The 22,546-nt window shown below is 31.5% G+C and overlaps 1 protein-coding gene across 1 annotated transcript in view; it reads right to left on the bottom strand.

Moving 5' to 3' along the window:
- LOC143054254 (cubilin-like) overlaps positions 1–22,546 on the bottom strand; it is a 29,107-nt gene that overhangs the window by 4,849 nt on the left and 1,712 nt on the right. The window contains exons 5-21 of the mRNA XM_076227180.1: positions 20,908–21,076; positions 19,363–19,532; positions 18,663–18,831; positions 18,174–18,343; positions 17,148–17,316; positions 16,116–16,285; positions 14,756–14,924; positions 13,302–13,471; positions 12,629–12,794; positions 12,096–12,265; positions 10,225–10,390; positions 9,506–9,675; positions 7,255–7,423; positions 5,013–5,185; positions 3,711–3,885; positions 3,114–3,243; positions 2,196–2,365 (exon numbers count right to left, since the gene is read on the bottom strand). Of these exons, the coding sequence (XP_076083295.1) occupies positions 2,196–2,365; positions 3,114–3,243; positions 3,711–3,885; positions 5,013–5,185; positions 7,255–7,423; positions 9,506–9,675; positions 10,225–10,390; positions 12,096–12,265; positions 12,629–12,794; positions 13,302–13,471; positions 14,756–14,924; positions 16,116–16,285; positions 17,148–17,316; positions 18,174–18,343; positions 18,663–18,831; positions 19,363–19,532; positions 20,908–21,076 (2,845 nt within the window). The remainder of the gene's footprint in view (positions 1–2,195; positions 2,366–3,113; positions 3,244–3,710; positions 3,886–5,012; positions 5,186–7,254; positions 7,424–9,505; positions 9,676–10,224; positions 10,391–12,095; positions 12,266–12,628; positions 12,795–13,301; positions 13,472–14,755; positions 14,925–16,115; positions 16,286–17,147; positions 17,317–18,173; positions 18,344–18,662; positions 18,832–19,362; positions 19,533–20,907; positions 21,077–22,546) is intronic.

Genomic DNA, 22,546 nt, shown 5'->3' with positions numbered 1-22,546 from the left:
ACTTTGGCATTGATCCATATGAAGAAATACGATGTTTTCTCGTCATTTTTTCTACAGCTAAAATATGTAATTTTCAATCAATAATGAGGGGTGCCACATGTGGAGCAGGATCTGCTTACCCTTCCGGAGCACCTGAGATAACCCCTAGTTTTTTGGTGGGGTTCGTGTTGTTTTTTCTTTAGTTTTCTATGTTGTGACGTGTGTGCTGTTGTTTATTTGTCCTTTTCATTTTTAGCCATGGCGTTGTCAGTTTGTTTTAGATTAATGAGTTTGACTGTCCCTTTGGTATCTTTTGTCCCTCTTTTAATGCATCGAAATTTCGGTAACAATTATAAACTACTTTAGGAGTATTATGCACTGTAGTTTAAGAGGAGAAGAATTATAAATTTTAGCAAATATGATGAACACATTGTTTAAAATTGTCTTTAAAGTCAATACCTCCTTTAGGGGTCAATTGATAGTTTTGATCATATGAAACTTTTTTGTAGATCTTACTTTTCTGAACTTGTTGCTGTTAACGGTTTATCTTTGTCTATAATACTGTTGACGATAATAACCAAAAACTGCAAAATGTTCTTAAAATAACCAAATTAATGGCAACAACCCAACAATGGGTTGTTAGATTCGTCTGAAAACTTCAGGGCTGATACATCTTGAACATGTTTACTGCGGTCAGATTTGCCCTTAAAGCTTTATTTTTTTTTAATAGAAGCTTACAACTGCATTTGACACCTATGTTCTATTTTTTACCATGTCGGCCATGTTCGGATACAATTTATAAACAAGAAACCCTAAGGAACATATATTTAAAGTTTTAAGCTATTTGGTCGAGTATTTTCTGAGGACGACGACAGTCTCCAAGTGATGTCATAACTCAGGTTTATTATTTCTAGAATACCACAATACATTAATTTTGATGGTAGTTCAAAAATTAATGTCAGATAAATTAAAGTGAAAGTTTATTGTGAACCTTTTATATTTGTGTAGCTGCTCGAAAGTTTAAAGAAGCTAACAAATCTTTTCTCATACAGATCCTTTAAAACGGAATGCATGCCTACCAAACCTTTTATAAGCAGCAAAATCAAAAACGTCCGCAGATTACAATAGATGTTAGTAATTTGCTGTAGCCAAACAAGTCGGACTTCCTTTAATTTGTTTATGATGCATTCCGTTGTTTATATTGAACCAAACGAAAAACGCAAAGAAGTAAATAAAACACATATAGCTGTTTAACTATCTGTTTTTAACATATGTTGATGCTTCTTCTGTGTTCACCTTCTTTCCGGTGGTCATTGTCGTTTATTTCTTTGACTGATGCTTCTTTATTGGTTCATGGTGTTAACATGTGTTTGATTGTTACCGGATTTGTAATAACATAAGCAACACGACGGGTGCCACATGCGGATAAGGATCTGCTTATTTTTCCGGAGCACCTGAAATCACTCCAAGTTTTTGGTAGGGTTCATGTTGCTTAGTCCTTATTTTTCTATGTTGTGTTTTCTGTACTATTATTTGTCTGTTCGTCTTTTTTGTTTGCAGCATATGGCGTTGTCAGTTTATTTCCAATCTAGAGAGTTTGACTCTCCCTCTGGTATCTTTAGTCCCTCTTAGTTCGAGGTTGAGGATATCTAATTCAACGATGAGGTTAATTCGAGTCGGTAAGTACCACGGAGAGACGTGAATTCACAAGACGAAGAGACAGTGACAATGCCCTAGCAAAACGAAAGACGACGAAAAAACACTACATAGAAAGATAGAAAAACACAACAAAATACGGACCCAACTAAAACACTGGGGATATCAGGCGCTTTAGTAAGTCAGTGCCTGCTTCTCTTGTCGAGAAAAAACTACTGATCAGATCGACACTTATATTTTGCGTTCATGATATGTAATTAAATGCAGTTATGTCTTTTTCTGATTTAACATTTTTATATTTGTAGATTTCCTACCATTTGTCAGAGTTGCAGAGACAAGGATTTACATGACCAGAGTTGTCAAAATTTATTTATATCAAACTGATCAATACAATTTCTCATCCTAAATAGCTTTTTGTTTTATTTATGTATTATTAAGACAATTTTATGTTCGTATGAGTATAGCGAAGAAGAGCATCAGTTTTGTTACATACATGTACATATAGTGATTATAATTATAATGCACATCTTTGGACAAATTTGTAAAAATTAAAGTCTGACCTCCTCTACAATCAATTCCGACATCCTCTCCATGAACACAGTTGTGTTGACCCCATTCGGTATGCATACAGTCTGTTAAGGATAGTTCATCTCCATCACAGGCAACATCATCAAGCCATATAGGGTTAGACTCGGGTCCATCTCCTGCTGTATAGGGCGGTCCGTATGAACTGTTAATATACATTTGTTTGTGACATAGATACAATTATAAAAAATTATCAAATTCAGATTAAGAAATTAAAAGGCTTGCCAGACATGTGCATGATTATGTTTAAACATCTTTAAATCTACTAGCATATTGTAGTTCATATAATGGTTTGCTTTATCAAAACAACAATTAAATATTACACAATGTGCCAAGCATGAAGGCCACACCAGATTAATTTTTTTGTAAGGAGAATTTATCATGTCACTGATCTAAATAAATTGATTGACACCGACAAATCAAAAGCTGAAACTCATCAAACGAATAGACAACAACTGACATATTCAAAATAGAAAATACATTTGCAGGATAAATTTCACAAATGGACCTTTTTGTCTTTGTTATAGGTCCCTTTTTGTCCAGGTATACCTCTCATTTTTGCAAAATAAACGTTTAAGGCAGTAAAACAATTGGGGTAATTTTCACTCATTTATGAAATAAATGTGATAATACATGAGTAATTGAAGTATTTTTTTGACAATTAAAATACAACTATAACTAACATATATTAGTCAACCAGATTTTTTTTAATCAAACATTTGCATTTACAAATATCAGTGTTTAACTTTGAATGCACAACTGTATCTATGAAGTGTTTATATTGCTTTCATTGCTACATGTAATTGGAAATATATATGTATATAGCGCCTATTTGTTTTTTTTTCTAACGATTCGATTAATTATATTTCGTGTCTTAAAAGCTCAATATTTACCTGAAACCTAAAGCCATGCAAGCAACGTGTGCGGCCTGTGCTTCAAAATTGTCATTACAAACTGTTCCCCATATTTCATCATGATAAATTTCTAATCTGCCCTTTCCTGATTCAGAACCTACTAATCTAACTATTCGTATGCAATTAAAAAACAAAATTATTCATTAATTCTTAGCGTTTTTCAGTTAAATGAAGAGAAACAAATATAACTCTTTTATAAAAAAGTAGATAATTTAACTGTAAGTTATGAAGAAAACAACTTCGTTTAAAAAAACCAACATAATAGCAATGCATCTATCTTGTTAAAAAGAAAAAAAAAACCAATTCATAGCATCGATGTATAATATGATCCAGTAATTATAATTAATCAACACATTCAAAAGTTTATTCCCCTTAAGAATGAAAAATACATAACTAAACAATCACTTTTTGACAACTTTGAAACAACGCATAGCAATGATGAAGGCTTCAGTTTACTCGAAAATCATGTTATCTACTTAAAAGTATATTTTAAAACAGCATGAACAGTGTCTTTTTATGCTCTTCCACATGGCTATTGACATAGTGAATCAAATTGTACAATCAATAAACAATAACCTTCACAGATTTCTGCAGTATATGATGCATCGAATCCGATATTTGTTCCACTACTGTCTGTATGAAAGTGAAGTAGCATCTTATTGCCTGTTGACCGTAATCTATAGTTTATATACATGTAATCTCCAAATAACTGTTTAATCATTGGATGATTTTCAGTATCACCGTCAAAAACCTAGTGACATTTGAAATATAGATATAAATTTAATATATGTCGCTTTAGCATCTTATTAAGAGATGGACAGATAAAAAGAAGTTTGTATTCAACATAAAAAGGTATTTAAAATATACAATGAATATCGAATTGATGTTCATTTATACAATTCTTTTAAACGATATCAAAACATTTACAATTATTTTCACTAAACTTATGATGGTCTTGAAATGTTATTTTAGATTATTTCTTCGACGACGTCATGATTATTTTAACTAACACAATACTTTATCCACGGAAATTGAAATGAACTTGTACGGTGACCTAAAGTTGTCAACTTCTGTTTCATTGTGGTCTCTTGTGGAGAGTTGTCTCATTTGGCAATAAAACCACACCTTCTTTTTTTATATCGACTATACCGACAAATAAGACATATGTCAAATGTACCAAAAATACAAAATTCAAACCATAAACGTTTTGCTCTAAGTGCAAAACGTCAACGCGTGCTCATTTATTTGTATCATTGATAATAAATATGTTTCACGGTTTTATCCAAACCGATTTGATTCACCGTGTATTTTATGGATATATTACTTTGTGCATTATATTCTGTTTGGCATCTTCCTTAGTTTTTATCTATGTTGTCCAAATTTTAAGTGTAAAATGTCCAGGTTAGGTATATAGTGTCAAAACGAAAGGTTTATCACAACATAACAATACTGTGGATTCATTTATTTTTTGTGAGTATCAATTTTCGTGGATTAAGGAAAAACTAGCATATTCGTGGATATTCAATTTTGTGGTTTTGCCGAATTCTGCATACAAGTCTTAAGAAAATTTGTCATTCATTGAACATTTCATTTCGTGGTTCACCTATACCAACGAAATCCACAAACATTGGTATTCAACGAATAAAAATTAATCCGCAGTATAACAAATTACCTCTGTGAACTTAACGGGGTGTCATAGCTTTAATATAAATATACAGTATTTTCGACATACAATCGATATTACTATATATGTATGGCCTGATTGAAAACTTTATCCAAATCAGTACTTCGAATTACCTGATACAAACAATATAACATGGTTCATATATCATCTAACTTTTGAGAGACAGAAAAACAGCGATAAACTAACATATTTACCGTGAGATAATCATAGCTAGTGGCACTTAAGTGAACTTCTTTCAAAATAATAGTTATAGCATATTCTGTTGGCACTGTTATGTAGAAGTAACAATCTACATTGTTTGGATAATCATATGGATAGTTAGATGAGGAAAATGATCCCATCAGATCTGAGAAGTGGCCTCCACAGTCTGTAAAAAGAATATCTTTTAGATTTTTCTCTTGGAATTGCAATCCCAACTTTTGTGTTAAAATAGACAATAATGCAAATACAATCTCAACCTGAATTTTGAAAAATATTTTTGAATTTTGTCTCCAGTTCCTGACACGTTTTATGCAATATCTTTCTTGGTCTGGATAAAAGATAGAAACCATGCCTTTTATTTTGACAAAATACAATGACAGAATTACAGAGTAAAAAAAGAATGACGTATAAAATTAATGTTAACAATAATGGTAAACTTTTGTCCATTTGACTTCTATATATTTGCAGAAAACAAATCTTAAAAAATCATTTTTTCAAATACATACATTTTGTTTCCGTGATGTATGTTTAGATATGATTTATACGAACTCTTATTTTTGATAAATAATTGAAAAACGTTTCCCGATTAGGTCTATATGTTGTTTTTATGTTTTGAAGTGTTGATTACCTGATGGCCTCCCAACCAAAAACAAAAGCAACATACATGTGCTTTTAGTGTTTGTTTATTTGTACCATGTGACTTTGTATATTTAAATATAAAAATGATTTTTACTGACCAGTAAAAAAAAAAAAAAATGATTTCATGTCATGTGATTGTCATAAAAAAATTGAAAACAACACGTTTAATAATTTCTTGCGTCCCAAGCGCTTTTCTGGATTTACCTTCACCAGGAACGTTCAAAGCCAAAAAAATGAAATCCGGAAATGTATAAGTACCGAAACCGTTGACAAGCTACATGTCAAAAATACCTAAAATAAATAGCCAAATTCATCTGAAGCCAACTTTGCCTGAGGGAGTTGAAACTTTAGTTTCTTGATAATTTCAAAATTTATAAACGAACAATTTTAGTAAAGTTTGTTAAATCATGTCAGTACCAAAGTACTGACTACTGAGCTGATGATACCCTCGGGGACTGATAGTCCTCCAGCAGTGGTATCGACCCAGTGGTTTTAAAAAAAAAATGAAAACAACACGTTTAATAATTTCTTGCGTCCGAAGCGCTTTTCTTGATTTACCTAATTGTTCTATATATGAAAGGATTCAGCATTTTCCATTTCCTGTTTAAAAATATATTAGATATTGTATGAACTAATAAAAGAGTAATTTATATATGTTATAGGCAAACGATATTAAAATAAATATTGTCTTATAGGTTTACCTTTATATGTTAAGTTAGTGAACATGAGTTAAGACAGGATTTTTCAATTACGCAAACATTTTTTTTTTCATTTTCCTAAATTATTTGCTTCCAAGATGTGCAATTTGCACATTAATAAATAACTTAATGTTTATGACCCAAAGTCTGTTTAATAAAAAGAGAAAAAAGAAAATCAGAGCCTCTTTTTCTCGTTACGCAACTCACCATGTTAAAAGCAAGACATGCTTGTATAAAGTAAGTTGATTTATATAATGATATATAAAACAATAATCAAAACTATAAAGTGATGATCATTTTTATTGGTGTCCATTAATATCTATTTAGGTATGGTCAGATGGTACAATAAACAAACATTAAAAGCACATGCATGTTGTTTTTAATTTGGTTGGGAGGCCGGTACACTACTTATACTTACTCCATCAGGTAATAAACCCTTCAAAAATCAAAACTAACATAGAGACCTAATTAGAAACTTTTTTGATATTAACCAAAAATTACGAAACTAATAGTCAGAGTTCGGGTATATAATATATTAGCATACATATAGGAAAAAAATACATATTTTTAAAAATGAATTTTTAAGAACTTTTTTTCTGCAAATATATAGAAGTTAAATGGACAATAACTGTAAGGTGTAATTAATAATCAGGACTGATGAGCATTTAAAAAACAAATGAACATATAGTCTTCCATTATCATGCAAATTATCATTTTTATCATTAAAAAAATTCTTATTAAGTAAAGCTGCTACTAAATGTGTTTGTGAGATAAAGTAAAAAGGTACGTTATGGATGCATATTGTGTCATCTAGAATCACCTACATGTTGTATTTGCGTGATGTAGTTGAGGTCGTGCTAAGTAAAACAAAATATAACACAAATAATAATAAGTAAACCTGTCGTCAAAGCAATATAATGAGCACGAAATCCAGAATCTGTGACGCCGACATCTGACTGGAAGTGAACCAGCATGAGCTGACCCGTAGATTTGACACTACTGTCTTCTGGAACTGTCCCACGTAATTGAAGCAGTGTTTGTTGGTTTACGGAATACCCATCATATACCTTAAATGAAAACAATTAATATATGACTGATATTTTAGTATACATGCATATTATATATTGTTTTGTTTTTAGAAATATCTCATCCTATATATCGTCAACTATTATAATCACAGTAAACTTCTTCTATCGCAAGTGCATGGATACACAAAGCCGATGTTTCGCGCAACGCCCAACTTATTTTTACTACCAGGTATTCTAAATTTGCAACAACAAAACCCATAGTTTACGAAGTTCAAGATTCAGATACAAAAAAGTAAACTCTATTCTAAAGCAAAACAAACAAATCAGCTCATTTCAATTCATTTTTCTGTGTAAGATTTTATAAAACGAAAATTCCGCAAAATGATTTTATCGTCATCAAGGTGACGATACATGTATGCTTCTAGCATCAAATGTAAACACGGAGCGTTTTTTAGCTTTGGTATGCATCAAAATGAATTATAAGAACATTTAAAAAACATATTGGTGAAAAATGTGATTTAAAAAAAAATATTATTGATTAACACAAAATTACTCATATCATCGAATGGGGTAAAACGAAAAAGCTTTAAAAGTGTCGGGCTTTAACGGTCAACATAATTATCAAATTTGTCGTAATAGTAGTAGAATCGAAATAATGCGTGGCAGCCGTAGATTTGTTTCTATTTCAACATTAGTTTGGCATGTATATTCCATTATTTTATCCTGAGTGACATTGCCATTTGTTGTGTATTCAAGTTATAAAAAGTTCACTTGTTGAACTTGACTTGCTATAGATAGACGATAGAACTTTTAGACGTCGTGAGAAAAAGAGAATATCAGTTCTTAGTCTCGTTGAAATCTCGTTCGGGAATCATTTTCAAAACATCGGATACAAGTGGAAAAAAGCATTGCATTTAATGAATATCATAATCAATCTTAACTCTGTGAACAAATTAGGCATTCAAAATAATAAGTTTTTGAGTAATAAATGTTTCAAATTTTATCATGTTTAATACCAATTAAGTCAGTCTTTTTAGTCAACATTTTGAAAAAATGAGTGAGGGGTACAAAACATGATTTTACCAGAAACGTGCCCATCCAATATCACTTTTTTTCAAATTTCTTAGATATGTATTTTTTTTAATCATTTAGAACTTAAAAAATTATATGCATTCTGTTCTTAAAACAGAAAAATATCAAAAATTGACCAAATTGACAGCATTGTAAATTTGCCACAAAACAGCAACAAATTATGATAAAACTTTTTGTTAATAGCCCCTACTTATAGTTTTTTCTCACTTAAATTTATTCAGATTGGTCAACTTCATGTTTATCAAAAGTATGAACAAAAATGTGAAACTGTAAATTAGTTCACGATTATAGCCAAAAACTTGGTAAAAATTAAAGAAAAATTGGAAAATCATTAATATTGGATACTTTTAAAAGGCCGTAGAAAAAAAATAAAGTGCACCACCATATGATTTTTCTTCACCAATTATTTTTTTACAGTCATATAAACCCAAAAATCAAGTTAAGAAAAAAAGTTTAATTCTAAAAATTGTTGGCTCCTGAGAGGGGTACATCCTGAAGACGTAAAAACACTTAAGATTTAGAAAGAAAAAAAAACCAAACACAGGACTCTCGTAAACGATTTAATTGATACGTGTAATTATTTAGAGCAGCTGCAAACATCATGCCTTATCTTTTTAATTAATCGTTTTGTTAGGTGGCATAGTTTTACATTTGAAAGATATGATATCCAATTGGCTAATCGAGTACTGAAATAATAAAGACGTTTGGTGCACTAAGTCACGAGCTCAAATTGTTAATTCAAACTATCACTCCTATTCAAATAGGAAACGATTGGGAAGTGTAAGATTTTGTCGATTTAACAAGAACGAAAAGCATCATGTTGTGTAAATGTAGCAAATGAACAGTGTCTCTGGTCGATCAAATATAACATAAATTTATCAATCTTTTATCAGTTATTGCTGCATTTGAATAGTACTTTTTTCTATTTTGCATCAGTGTGTTCGCGTGGGTGTATACTTTATCTCAATCAAACGGTCTGAAAAAAAAAATCAAATGTATTTAACTCTCAGACTAAAGTTATACACTAACTTGCAACGAATCACAACAGCTTTCTGTTTTGAAATCTTCTACGATGAGTTGTATAACATGATCTGGTGGTGCACTGATTAAATAATAACAGTCCGCATTGTTCGGATAATCGTCAGGATGGTTTGGAGAGGTAAATGATTCTGTCATGTTTGTGTAGTATCCACCGCAGTCTGAATGCAAAAAGATTGTTTTTATTTTTAATACCGTATATTACCATGTCCCTTGGTATCAAATTATAAGAATGCTTCATTAGTAGTATAGGTAGTGAAGAAACTTCAGAGCATGACATGTACAGGCACAAGGAATTCTAGATGACTAAGTTATAAGCAGCATTGACTTGAACTACAATTGCACATCTACTATATAATATAAATCAGAGTTAGCTTTGATAATTTTCTTAATAGACCTGCTTAATTTACTTCCATTGGTCTGCACAAAAAAACTAATGTCAACAATAACAATTTAAGATCAGCAACCTTGATATAAGAATATTAAAAAGAACTTTCAATCCATTTAAATAATCAAATAGTGTCAAAGTCGTTATTTCGCTTCTAACCGTCTATTGATGAAATCCCGCCTCTTTACTAACCTAATATGGATATACACGGTCCCAACCCAGAAGCTTTTAACCTATCATATTCCTTAAAATGTATAGAAAGATACTGAATTATACAGGCTCGCTGGCAGCTTTACTGACATATTTATAATTGATAACTTACCCGGACCTAATGCAAAATAGTACGCTTCAAATCCAGAAAATGTTCCACTGTATGATGTACTAAAATGCACAATGAGTTTATTCTCTGTCGATGTTAATACTTTATTGGAACCATATTGCTGCGATTCAAACAAGGTATAACGTGAGTTGACGTGCCAATCATAGACCTATTTAACATAAACAATATGATTAAAACCTTTCGTAGTCTAAAAATATAAAACAACACGTTTAATAATTTATTGCGTCCGAAGCACTTTTCTGGATTTACCTTCATCAGGAACGCTCAAAGCCAAACATTTGAAATCCGAAGATGTATAATTACCGAAAATCGTTGAAGAGCTATATGTTAAAAATACCTAAAATAAATAGCCAAATTCATCTAAAGCCAACTTTGCCTGAGGGAGTTAAAACCTTAGTTTCATAATAATTTCAAAATTTATAAACGGACAATTTTAGTAAAGTTTGTTTAATCATGTCAGTACCGAAGCATTGACTGCTGAGCTGATGATACCCTCGGGGACTGATAGTCCACCAGCAGAGGTCTAATGATTCCGTCTCCTACAAGCAGACAACTAATATGGATCAGGACTAAGCTGCGGTTGTAATATATATATCGAAGAAAACAAATCCAATGCATGTTAATTAAATTACAAAAACGATAGGATTTAAATACATTTATTTAAGATAATAATTTGTAGAACAGCGTTATGGACATACTGTTTCTCTTTGTGTCCATGTTTTTTTCTAATAGAAAATGTCTCCTTGTGAACAGGTAGATATTATAAACGTCATCGTGTATGCATCATATGTATTAATTCGTTTGATTTTCAATACTTTAGATAATTGTTTTGTATTTCATTTGATTTCCTGTGAAATATATAGCATATCACAATGGTTTTTTGTCAGACTGATGTGTATATCGGCATTTTGCAACTTCGATGAGAAAAAAAAATATTATGTTTATTACAAATCCCCCATTCAAATGATTGTTTTCATAACACATAATTAAAAATCTACTGATAAATAATGTACGCATCATTTCTATCAGCATTTTTACTATGCAATTACACACATTCTGTACCTAGCCATTCGGGACTATACATATAATTTTAAATTAAAATATATACATAAAGCTAATACCTGCACATACGTATGTGTATTATACCAATGTATATGAGGTTGCGATTTGTATCAAATAACTTTGAAGATGGGCATATTTGTAGATACCGGGAGCTGCTAAAAGTGATGTGAAACAGTAAGAAGAAAACAAACTAAAAAAACTATGACAAACACGACTCACAGGTAAATGACTGTACACAAAACACAACATAGTTAGCTGAAAACTACGCAACACAAACAGTACGAAATTTAAAACCGAGGGTAATCTCTCACATGCCGTTGCCGTTGCTGATTGATCAAGCAAGTATATCTTTTGATTTACACAAATACGTACTGGTTGGACTACTACTATAAAGATAACATACTCATACATACTTACCAAACTATGTAAACAGTCTTATTCTTATCGGATTTTGTCTAATGCTTAGTCCATATCTGTGTGTGTTACATTTTAATGTTGTGTCGTTGTTCGCCTCTTATATTTAATACCTTTCCCTCAGTTTTAGTTTGTTACCCCGATTTTGTTTTTTGTCCATAGATTACGAGTTTTGAACAGCGGTATACTACTGTTGCCTTTAATTATCATTTAATCCGCCAATGTCATATAAATTGTTGGTTAGGCGCCCTATACTCTTTGTCTTTCAAAGCAACGTAACTTTCATTGCAATTGACATTAGTGTGTTAATATGTATGAAATATATTGGCATGCACAAAGTTCTTTATGAATTATTACAATATATTAAAGATACTCACTTCAATCGAGTCAGACCAACTTTGGAGTTGAAAATCTTTTAGAATTAGCTGAATTAAATATCCAGTTGGTACTGTGATGTAATAATTACAATCAGCATAATAATTCCAATTTGATGGATAACTTGGTGAGGTAAATGTACCTGTCATATCGGCGAAAAATCCACCACAAGCTGTAAAGACACATTAAAAAGAAGGATACCCAGGATATTTTATATATAACTTTCGGAAAACAACAATCAATGCCGAACATACAAACACAATAAACGTAAGAAGAAGTAGAATATGGAATAGTGTTAGGCAGTTAATCTTTTAACGACATTAAATAATAAAAAAGATAGTTTCAGTTTTATATTTTCTCAAATATTTCATTATGATTTATTTTAACTGAAAGAAAGAAAGAAATGGCGATCCAAACTTAGAAACTGATCATATAAATAACTCTTGCTTACAATATTTCGTGAAGCCTGCATAGTTAATTCATCGGACAATGAGTTTCAAAATTATCAAATGTTAAACCATGAGTTATAACTTACAAGTACTCATGCTAAAGTAATATGCCTGGAATCCTGAGTCTGTGATGCTGGTGTCCGAGTGGAAGTACAGAAGCATGACGTTTTGTGTTGATACTGTTTCCACGTTTGAATGAGATCCCTTTAATTCTAATAGTAACGGTTGGCCATTTGTATGTCCATCATAAACCTGGTTGTCAAGATAGCATTATATGGTCAATATGTATCAGTGATTTTTTGACTTTTTGGCATTTACCATAATCAAATGTTTTGTTTAAACACAAAACATTCAAAATAGCTTATCACATAAACCAAGCATATAAGTGTGTAAGCCAGAGGTGCGTTTTATCTACAACAAACTTATCAGTGAAGCTCGAATAGAAGTTATGATTGTCGATTGGAAGTTTTTGTTTTAATTTGCAAGCTTCCGAAGTGAACTCCGTAACGTTTGTATTAGGTCTGGGATTTTCAAAGAACTTTGTTTCGATCATCACTGAAAAGACATTTGCTGCCGTTCCATTTGTCCATCTATACCGTCAGTGTTACATGAATATATTTACCTATACGATTTCATTATTTCAAACAAATTTGAAATACATTAAGTTTAAAGAAAAATTACATTACATATATACTTCTCCAATAAAAAAAAAGCAATAGTAATTAGCAGACACATATCAAACAGACATAATTGTCTTACCTTAAGATAATCACAACAAACTTCTGCTTCAAAATCAGTCACTTGAAGGTGTACAACATATCCAGAGTCAACTGTTATGTAGTAAAAGGAGTCAGCACGATTAGGGTAGTCGTTTGGAAAATTTGGAGAATGAAGAACACCAGTAAGGTTATTGTAGTGTCCACTGTAAACTTTGGTGATATAAAAAAAAACATTAAGAAAATACAAGAATTTTGCTTACCATAGCATGTAATTTTTCTGCATTGTGTAGATACTTAGCTTCAAATTAATTGCATGACTGCATGTACATGAATCGTAATGTCATTCATAACAGTTTGATTTTAAAGTTAGAATTATATGGGGGAAAATGCTCATAGTGGGTATCTGAAAGAAAAAAACTGATTTGGGATTGGAAACTGTGCGTAGAAAAGTCAAAATTGAAAACAATAGTCCACAATACATTGCACACTAGTAATCAAAATCTAGTCTATATCAACTTTGCATCGAAAGTATTTTATTCCTGAACGAATAATCCTCATTCGAGCTGATGTATTCAGTATAAATAAATAAAATGTCGATCATTCTTTTTATCGGCAATTTGTCAATATGGTGGTTTTGTTCGTGTAGAATATGAAATAAATTGATTAGTTATTTAATTGTCTTATACGCGTACAAAACATTGTGATAGTTGTTCGGTTATATGAACGAAATCCCGTGATCTTTACTGAAACATCCACGTGGAGAAGCATGATCACGCTGTACTGATACGCAAATAAAGGCAACAGTAGTACACTGCTGTTCGAAAATAATAAATCGATTGAGAGTAAACAAATCCGGGTTGCAAACACATCAAATATAAAAGTAAAACAACAAAACAACAAAAACACTAAAGTGTAACATAAACAACAAACACAACAACAAAAACAAAAGACTATGCAACACAAAGAAATAAACTATAAAATAGCAACTGCCATTTTTATGTACATCATTCCCTTATATTTTTTAATACCAGGGCCTGTTCCTGATCTAACATATATTTAGCGATAGGATAAAGGGGAAAACTGTACACATGGCCTATAATGAAATATATATCTTTCTCGTGCATAGTTCTGATTCGTTTTATCAGGACTTGGCGTTACGGTAGTTTCTTGTTTTAGATTGATCCGCTCTTAAGCATGTGTTATATAATTTAAATTTATTGAAATATTGTGGCCTTGAACATCATTAAATGACATGTCAATTTAACCGGAAATAACACAAGTACATTGATTTAAAATAGGTCAGTCTGCACACTGTATTTCATTTCTGATCATAATTTTGTCGTTGTCGTTTCAATTTTATACCGACATTTTAAATTAACTCACTTTATTTTGTTTCATTATATTTGCATAGTCATAATAAAACATAATTTACATAGAACATTGTATTGTTTGGTATTAAAAAGTGAATGCAAATATATACTAGACTAACATTACCAGGGTTTATGGCTGAATAGTATGCACGATATCCATAATAACTTGTGCTACTATCTGTATGGAAATATAGTAACATCTTATTCCCTGTTGACCTAGCAATTCCATCACCGGATATTGATCCACGTATATCAAGAAGAACATCTGAATTGATATCATCGCCATCGTAAACCTTTTTATATAAATCAGCCATATAATTATAAAGTAACAGTCAGATGTTAGATACGGGTTTCAAAGACAACTTTACATAGAAATGAATAAGACGGCAATCTCTTCGGGGGACGGTTGTTTATAAGATTTTCAAAACTTATTTCCAAATGCCATATTTGAATTTCATATAACATTGCTATACTTTATTCTTTTAATAATTCATTATTAAATACTGTTTAAACTAAACAATCTCTAAATTAAATTAAAAACAAACGGTTCAGAGAATTATTGAGAGTAATTTTAGTTCTTGTTTGTGTTGTTGATTACTGGCATGACTAAGATGTACATAAATCTATTCAGAATTTTATTCCGTACAGACAAGTCTTTCTAGGATACTTATATTTGCTAAGATACAAATATTACATAGTTGGTAACAATTTCCTTTTATAAAACGTGGGATGATCGGCTACATGTACTTCCAGTTTCCAAACATCACTTCAGACAGCTGTTTTCACTGATTCAACATAAATCATTGTCTCTGTGTTTTACTCTGAAATACGATAGTCAACTGACTAACTCTGGTGTCAACTTGATTCGAATCATATATGGTGTCTAAGTACTTCTGCTAGTTTTTAGGGAGATAATTTGCTTCTTCTGGTTAAAAAAATCCTCCTTTAAACTTATATGAAAGCATTCGTCGAATTGCTTCTATAAGAATATGGTTTCAATGTACTTTGACGTGACATTAGTGGAAAATCGGATCTTCTGATTTTTATGATGTATCATGTGTATGACCCTTTCAAAGTCATACGCCTTCTTACCAAATGCAAAAGACAAAATATATTGTTTATCCCTTGTTTTTAATTATTTCATGGCATAAATAGTATATCCGACATTGACTGTGATTTCTTAAATGACGATTCTTTCTGGTTTAATGATACCCCTAAAATAAGCCTAATTTTAAAGAGCTAATACTTTTCTGTGCAAAGCTATATATCAAATGTTCCTATAGAAAAATACTATTGCACTAAATGTTACGTGGGAACACTAAACAAATCCATTATGTATTTTGCTAACAATATTGACATACTGCATCATAAAACGATTTGTATCGTTTCTTTGTTTGATGTGATAACATTTTGATATAAGATTGCATGCACTGGTGTTAAAGAATAGTAAATGCTTTTCAATACATTTTCTTTTCTATACGTACCATTAAAAAATCACAACATGCCTCTGTGCAAAAATCATCAACAGTAAGCTGTATGATATATCCTGTCGACACCGTTATATAATAGTAGCAGTCTACGTAATTAGGGTAGTTAGAAGGGTAGTTTGGAGAAGTTAGTGTTCCTGTCACGTCTGTATAGTACCCACCACATTCTGTAAAATATAATACATTTCTGAAACAGATTGAAACTGAGCCATTTTATCTGCAAAGAGATTTTTTTAAAAACTTTAACCGTGTGTAGATTTGTTGTAATGTTAACAATGACTCAAAGTAAAATTAAACATCTAGAGTGCAAAATTATTAATCTCCCAGTGAATTTAACATGAAATCATTTTAAAAAGACATGTCATCACTTCGTAATTCCCTCGTTAATTTTGTATTTATATGCATTTAAAATTCTAGAATCTTGTGAAAAGAGTGGATCTATCTCTGTTAAATCAAAGGTTATTTGTTTTCTTATGTTTCGTCAATAAAAACCTTAAAAAAAGATAACGATTTAGATTTTCTTATGTAAATTAGACAACATAGTATAGCGGACTGTGGACATATTACAATTCATGAGTAAGCACGTTATCGTCTACCTTTTTTGGAAATCCCCTCTATTCATTGTGTACACCTGTCTTTCATTAAAGACATGATATATGCATTTGAATGACCGTTTTGTCAAGGACTAGAAAAAAAAGTATATCTAAGACTTATGTTTTTCAAATTGGTATCTATAAGCATAATTCAGTTTTCATTTTTTTCGGACAGGAAACAGCACTTACGTGCCCTGCATTTGAATGCCGTGCATGTCAACCCATGAAAATGAGTTTGGACAATGATGTATATTGAATGATATTATGCTAGTATTTTCATATGAATACAGTGAAAAAAACTAAACTAAAATAAAATGAGACATGTCTTCCGTTAAAGACTGCATGTCGCTGTCTATAGCTAGATGTCTTTCCGTTGTGTTTGTTGTTAGATTGATACCCAATGACGTATACCCAACATCTCCTTGTATCCATGTACCTGAACTCTGTGCCATGTAATGAGCTGTAAACCCGGAATAAGAAATACCACCATCAGAATGAAAATAAACTAGCATCGTATTAGAAGTTGATATGGCTGTCCTGTCATCTAGAATCGATCCTTCCAATTCTATAAGGGATTCTGTGTTCTTTGATATGCCATTATAAACCTTTAAAAAAAACCGCATAGTAGAATATATATTTTCTATTGCATGTTTATACATGACACCTACGATTGCAATGAAGAATGACAAAAATAAACACGCAATTGTTTGGAATTAATAATCTTTTTTTAAAAAAGGTGAGTGCCAATGAAACAACTCTCTAACCAAGTCACAATGTATGAAATTTAACAATTATAGGTCAAAGTACAGCCTTTACTTGAGTCTTGGCTCCCACCGAGCAGCAAGCTATAAAGGGTCCCATAATGACTAGCGTAAAACAATTCAAACTGGAAAACCAACGGTATAATCTATATAAAAAAGAAACGAGACACGCTTATGGGCCACATCAACAAACTTCAACCTCTAAACAACGGCACCTGACTTAGGACGTAATTCAAAATTTAAACAACCCTGGTATATTATGTAATACAGTCTAATTTTCCTTGTAATTGAAATCTGAACTAGATTTACCAAAACATTAAAAGGTATATAATTCAATACAGCTTGGGAAGTCGGCCACGTGGCTATCCGTTTTTTCTTCAAATGCAAAGCGGGTTAATGGAACTTTTTAGGAATGGAGGAAAGAGTTTCATTATTGCTAATTACATGACTTTTGATTTATGTTGAAGGCTGTTTGGTTACCCTTAAATGGGCTTCTTCTCCTTGTTGAATGAGCTCAAGTAGATAGTTGTACCATTTGCAATCAAAATTTATTTTTTCTACTTTGTATGCACGTTCCTTCCGGAGATGTTATTCCATAAACTTATTTTTGTATTTTAAGTTTTCAAAATCGTTTGTTTTACACTTTTCAATATGTCAAGTCAATCTAATATTGAATTAAGGGACAATTAAAAAGTACTTACTTTAACAAAAGCAAATCCACTATCCGTTTGAAAATTCTTAAAAATTATTCGAATCACAAATCCAGGTGTGACGGTAATATAATAATAACAATTACTGTTTATAGGGTAGGTGCCAGGAAAATTTGGGGAATTGAATGATCCAGCCATTTCTGTATGATATCCACCACAACCTTTGAAAAAAACCCAGATAATTCGAATTCAGATGTGTGACAAATGTATTTCGAAGCAATATATCTGTTTGAAGTCTGCGGCATTCTTATTATATAGCTGTATATGCTTAGTGACACTTTTTTTAACGGTTGCTTTTATACCAAGAACAGTTTGTAAATTAGAAATGGAAAAATTGTAAACCTATCCAGTTAGATTTGTTAAGATTATATAAGTGATTATGCTTTTTATTTTTTAGCAAAACCGCTACAAACGACGTCATATCATAATGGTAAATACAATATACTTCAAGTAAAGAGTATATTTATTATATAAACGTACTTTGACTTAACGTTATATACTGTGTATCGAATCCATAATCTGTAACGGTACCATCTGAGTGAAAGTGGATCATCATTTTGTTTGTAGTTGACATTCCTACAGTACCTGCCGAAACATGTCCTCTTAAATCTACCAACAATTCTTGGTTTATTGTAGTTCCGTCATATACCTGTAAATATAAAAATGAGCAGACTCTTACATTGTGCCTCTACTAGATGCCATATAGCACCAAGACAGATAAACATCTATAATACTTTTAAAAAAGATATAAACAAGTGAGATGTCAAATTCCTTTTCCTTCACGAACTGACTATTTTCTGAAATATCAATGCAATCAGTCATGAATATGTGCAAATTTCTGATACAAACAAATGCCGACGGCAAATAGAGCATAAATGCAAACTACGTGTTTCTAATATGAAAACAATTATACGCATTGAATGAAACATTTGAAAATGCCTGTACCTAGTCAGGAATATGACAGTTCTTGTTCATTCGTTTTTGATACGTTTTGTTATCTGATTTTGCCATGTGATTATGGACTTTCCGAATTGATTTTCCTCTTAGTTCAGTATTTTTGTGATTTTACTTTTCACATCGTACTCCTTCCTACCGTTTCACTGAATACAGATAAATTGATATTAAAAAAAAGATGTTTTTCGCTTACTTTCTTACAGAAAATAATTAATTCATACATTACCTTCAAATAATCACAACAGCTTTCAGTAAGAAAATCCTTGATTATAAGTTCTATAACATATCCCGTTGCCACTGTGATATAGTAATAACAGTCAACTGTAAGAGGATAGTTTGCTGGATAGTTCGGTGAGAATAATGATCCTGTCATATCAGTGTAATTTCCTCCACATCCTGTGCAAAAATAGCTTTGTTACAGCATTAACTAGATTATGCCCAAGCCTTTGACATATTGAGGTCTTATTTTTAAATATTAAAGAGGGACGAAAGATACCAGAGGGACTGTCAAACTCATAAATCGAAAATAAACTGACAACGCCATGGCTAAAAATGAAGAGAACAAACAGACAAGCAATAGTGCACACGACACAACATAGAAAACTAAAGAATAATCAACACGAACCCCACCAAAAACTAGGGGTGATCTCAGTTGCTCCGGAAGGGTAGGCAGATCCTGCTCCACATGTTGCACCCGTCGTGTTGCTTATAAGATAACAAATCCGGTATTAAAAGTTCGATCATTTTACACTTCAATTTCAATAAATATGAACAAATATGACAAAACATGCTGGCTTTTGTATGCAAATTTTTCAAAGGTATCTTTTAATTTTGATTCTATATATCATGAAAATTTGTATGATGCTGCAAAATCTGTTTTCGCATTTTCGTGAACTAAATAATGAATGAGATATAATCAAAAAATCATTTAAAATTGACATATTAGTAAAACAATTTAGAATGGAAATTGGTGACGTGTCAAAGAGACATAAACCCAACAAAAAACGAGGAAACAGCACAAGGTCACCAATTTGTATTCAACGCATCAGGAAAATTCCGCAATCAAACTGGAGGGATAAATTAAAGTGTAAACAATAGAAAAATGATTATAATAAAATAAACTAACATTGCTATCTTATATAGACGAAAAATCGTTAAGAGTTTTATTTTATAACATGGTATTTACTGTTTTTTTACTGTTCAATTTTATCTCCATTAATACTTAATCGTATATATTTCTCAAGTGCAAAACATACATGTTTTGTTAATTATTTGGACATATATTAGCTGCATCTCACCTGTATCAGACGTCCACCCATTCTCTTACTTAACTGAAACATTCCTGTATATGACTAATTCACAAAACTCATTCTACAGTAAGTGTCAAAATTTGTTAGGTCAGAGGCACTTTTCTTGACACACCTTAACACGGATCGCTGATACAAGATGTTCCCCTCTTGCTTTTTAAGCTATTTACAATACATGAATGCGCAGATTTTGGTTTTAGCAAAACTCAAATTGTTAGTCCGCTGTAAAGGAAACTTGTGTCATATGCAACTTCTACTTGTTTTAATTTAAATGAATTTTTCCAATGTTCTTTGCTATGCATTGTGTTCTAATGTTTGTGTTTTGGTCTTTGTTTTTGTTTTTTCGTGACATGAAATTTTCAGTATGTCTTCGACACATGTAAATGAAGATTTCTTTGGCATCTCTTTTGAAATTTAGTTCAAAATGTATTAAATTAATGTAAAGGTTATAAAATATACATAACCTGCACTTGATGCAACATAAAAAGCCTCAAATCCAGAATCAGTCACACTTTCATCCGAGTGAAAATAAATCAACATTTTACTTCCAGTTGACCTAGCGACACTGTCACCAGGTACTGAACCTCGCAATTCTAACAAAGCAGGTTCGTCGATAGTATTCCCATCGTATACCTTTTAAAAAAAAATAGAAACGGTTCAAACCATATCTATGTATAAAATCTATTTACAAATGTTCGTAGACCAAGAATCACTTTATTTTCTCCCGTAAGACTTGACCTTGTACACGTTACAATCTAAGGATTTTTAGTAACAGGATACATATGATCTTTTAAACGTTGATTTCGAATGATAAGCAAACGAACCTATTTTTTTTTTTATTAAGAATAAATTGGAACTCAGTCACGATCGTTCATTTATGACTTGTTGCGTTTCAGCATTATCATATTTTTTGTTTGTTTTAGGATAATAATGTGCATTCTACGTGTCTGTTGATGGCAGATCTCTGATCGGCTATCAATTCTAACTGAATGTTTGTTGTCCTTCAATGTTCTTTTGTCAAACGGGTTGATATGTCAAATACATGAAAGGTAAACAAAATAAGTAACTCCGAGGTTAATTCCAAATAAAAATTCCGAGATCAAATAGAAAAATCAAAAGCTCGAACACATCAAACGAATAGAAAACGACTGTCATATTCCTGACTTGGTAAAGGGATTTACCTATGTTGAAATAGTTGATTAAACCTGGTTTTAAAGCTAGCTAAACCTCATACTTGTATAACAGTCGCAAAAAATTTCATTGTATTTACAACGATGTGTGAACAGAACAAACAAAAACGAATAGTTGTTAATTTCTGTGTCATTTTGTTTCTTATGGAGAGTTGTCTCATTGGTAATTATACCACATCTTCTTTTTTATAAACACAACTAGGGAAATAGCAGTCAACATTGTGTTATAATCTTAATTTTTATGAAATAGAAAAAATATGTAACAATAAAACACAAAATGTCACAAGGGCAAAGCAAACTCTCATATACCATGTATACCAACCTATTATTAACTATGGTATTTTTTACCTCAAGCACCTGAACCGAGTGAAACGCTCATAACCGATATTCCAAAAAAGTCAATGAAAAGCGAACTGATTAGAAGTATATTTGTAGAAAAGAATTCTGGCCCTTAAATAAAACAAATAATATAGTGCCGATAGTTTGCTTTGGTTTCCTGTATCTTAACAGATACTTTGATCGACTTTGTACCTGTTTGGCTTTAAAACCATTTTGATATGAGCGTCACGGATGAGTCTTATGTAGACGAAACGCGCGTCTGACGTGCAAAATTATAATCCTGGTACCTTTGAAAACTATATACTGCTAATATCTGAGAACAAAGTAACATTACAAAATAAACCCGAACTCTGAGGAAAAATTAAAAAAAGTCCCTTATCCAATGGTCAGATAAAATGCTCAAGCACATCAAACGAATGGGTAACAACTGTCGTATTTCTGACTTGATACAGGCATTTTTTATGTAGAGTTAACTAAGTAAAATATTTCATTTTCATTTAAACTATTGACTGATTGCGACTTTCGAATTTCTTACAATGTACATGTGTACATATAATTAAAATATTAAAGCTGA

Source organism: Mytilus galloprovincialis, chromosome 12, assembly GCF_965363235.1.
Source record: "Mytilus galloprovincialis chromosome 12, xbMytGall1.hap1.1, whole genome shotgun sequence".
Lineage (NCBI taxonomy): Eukaryota > Metazoa > Mollusca > Bivalvia > Mytilida > Mytilidae > Mytilus > Mytilus galloprovincialis.
Note: the sequence above shows the minus strand (reverse complement) of the source record. Positions and strands in the feature narration are given on the sequence as shown.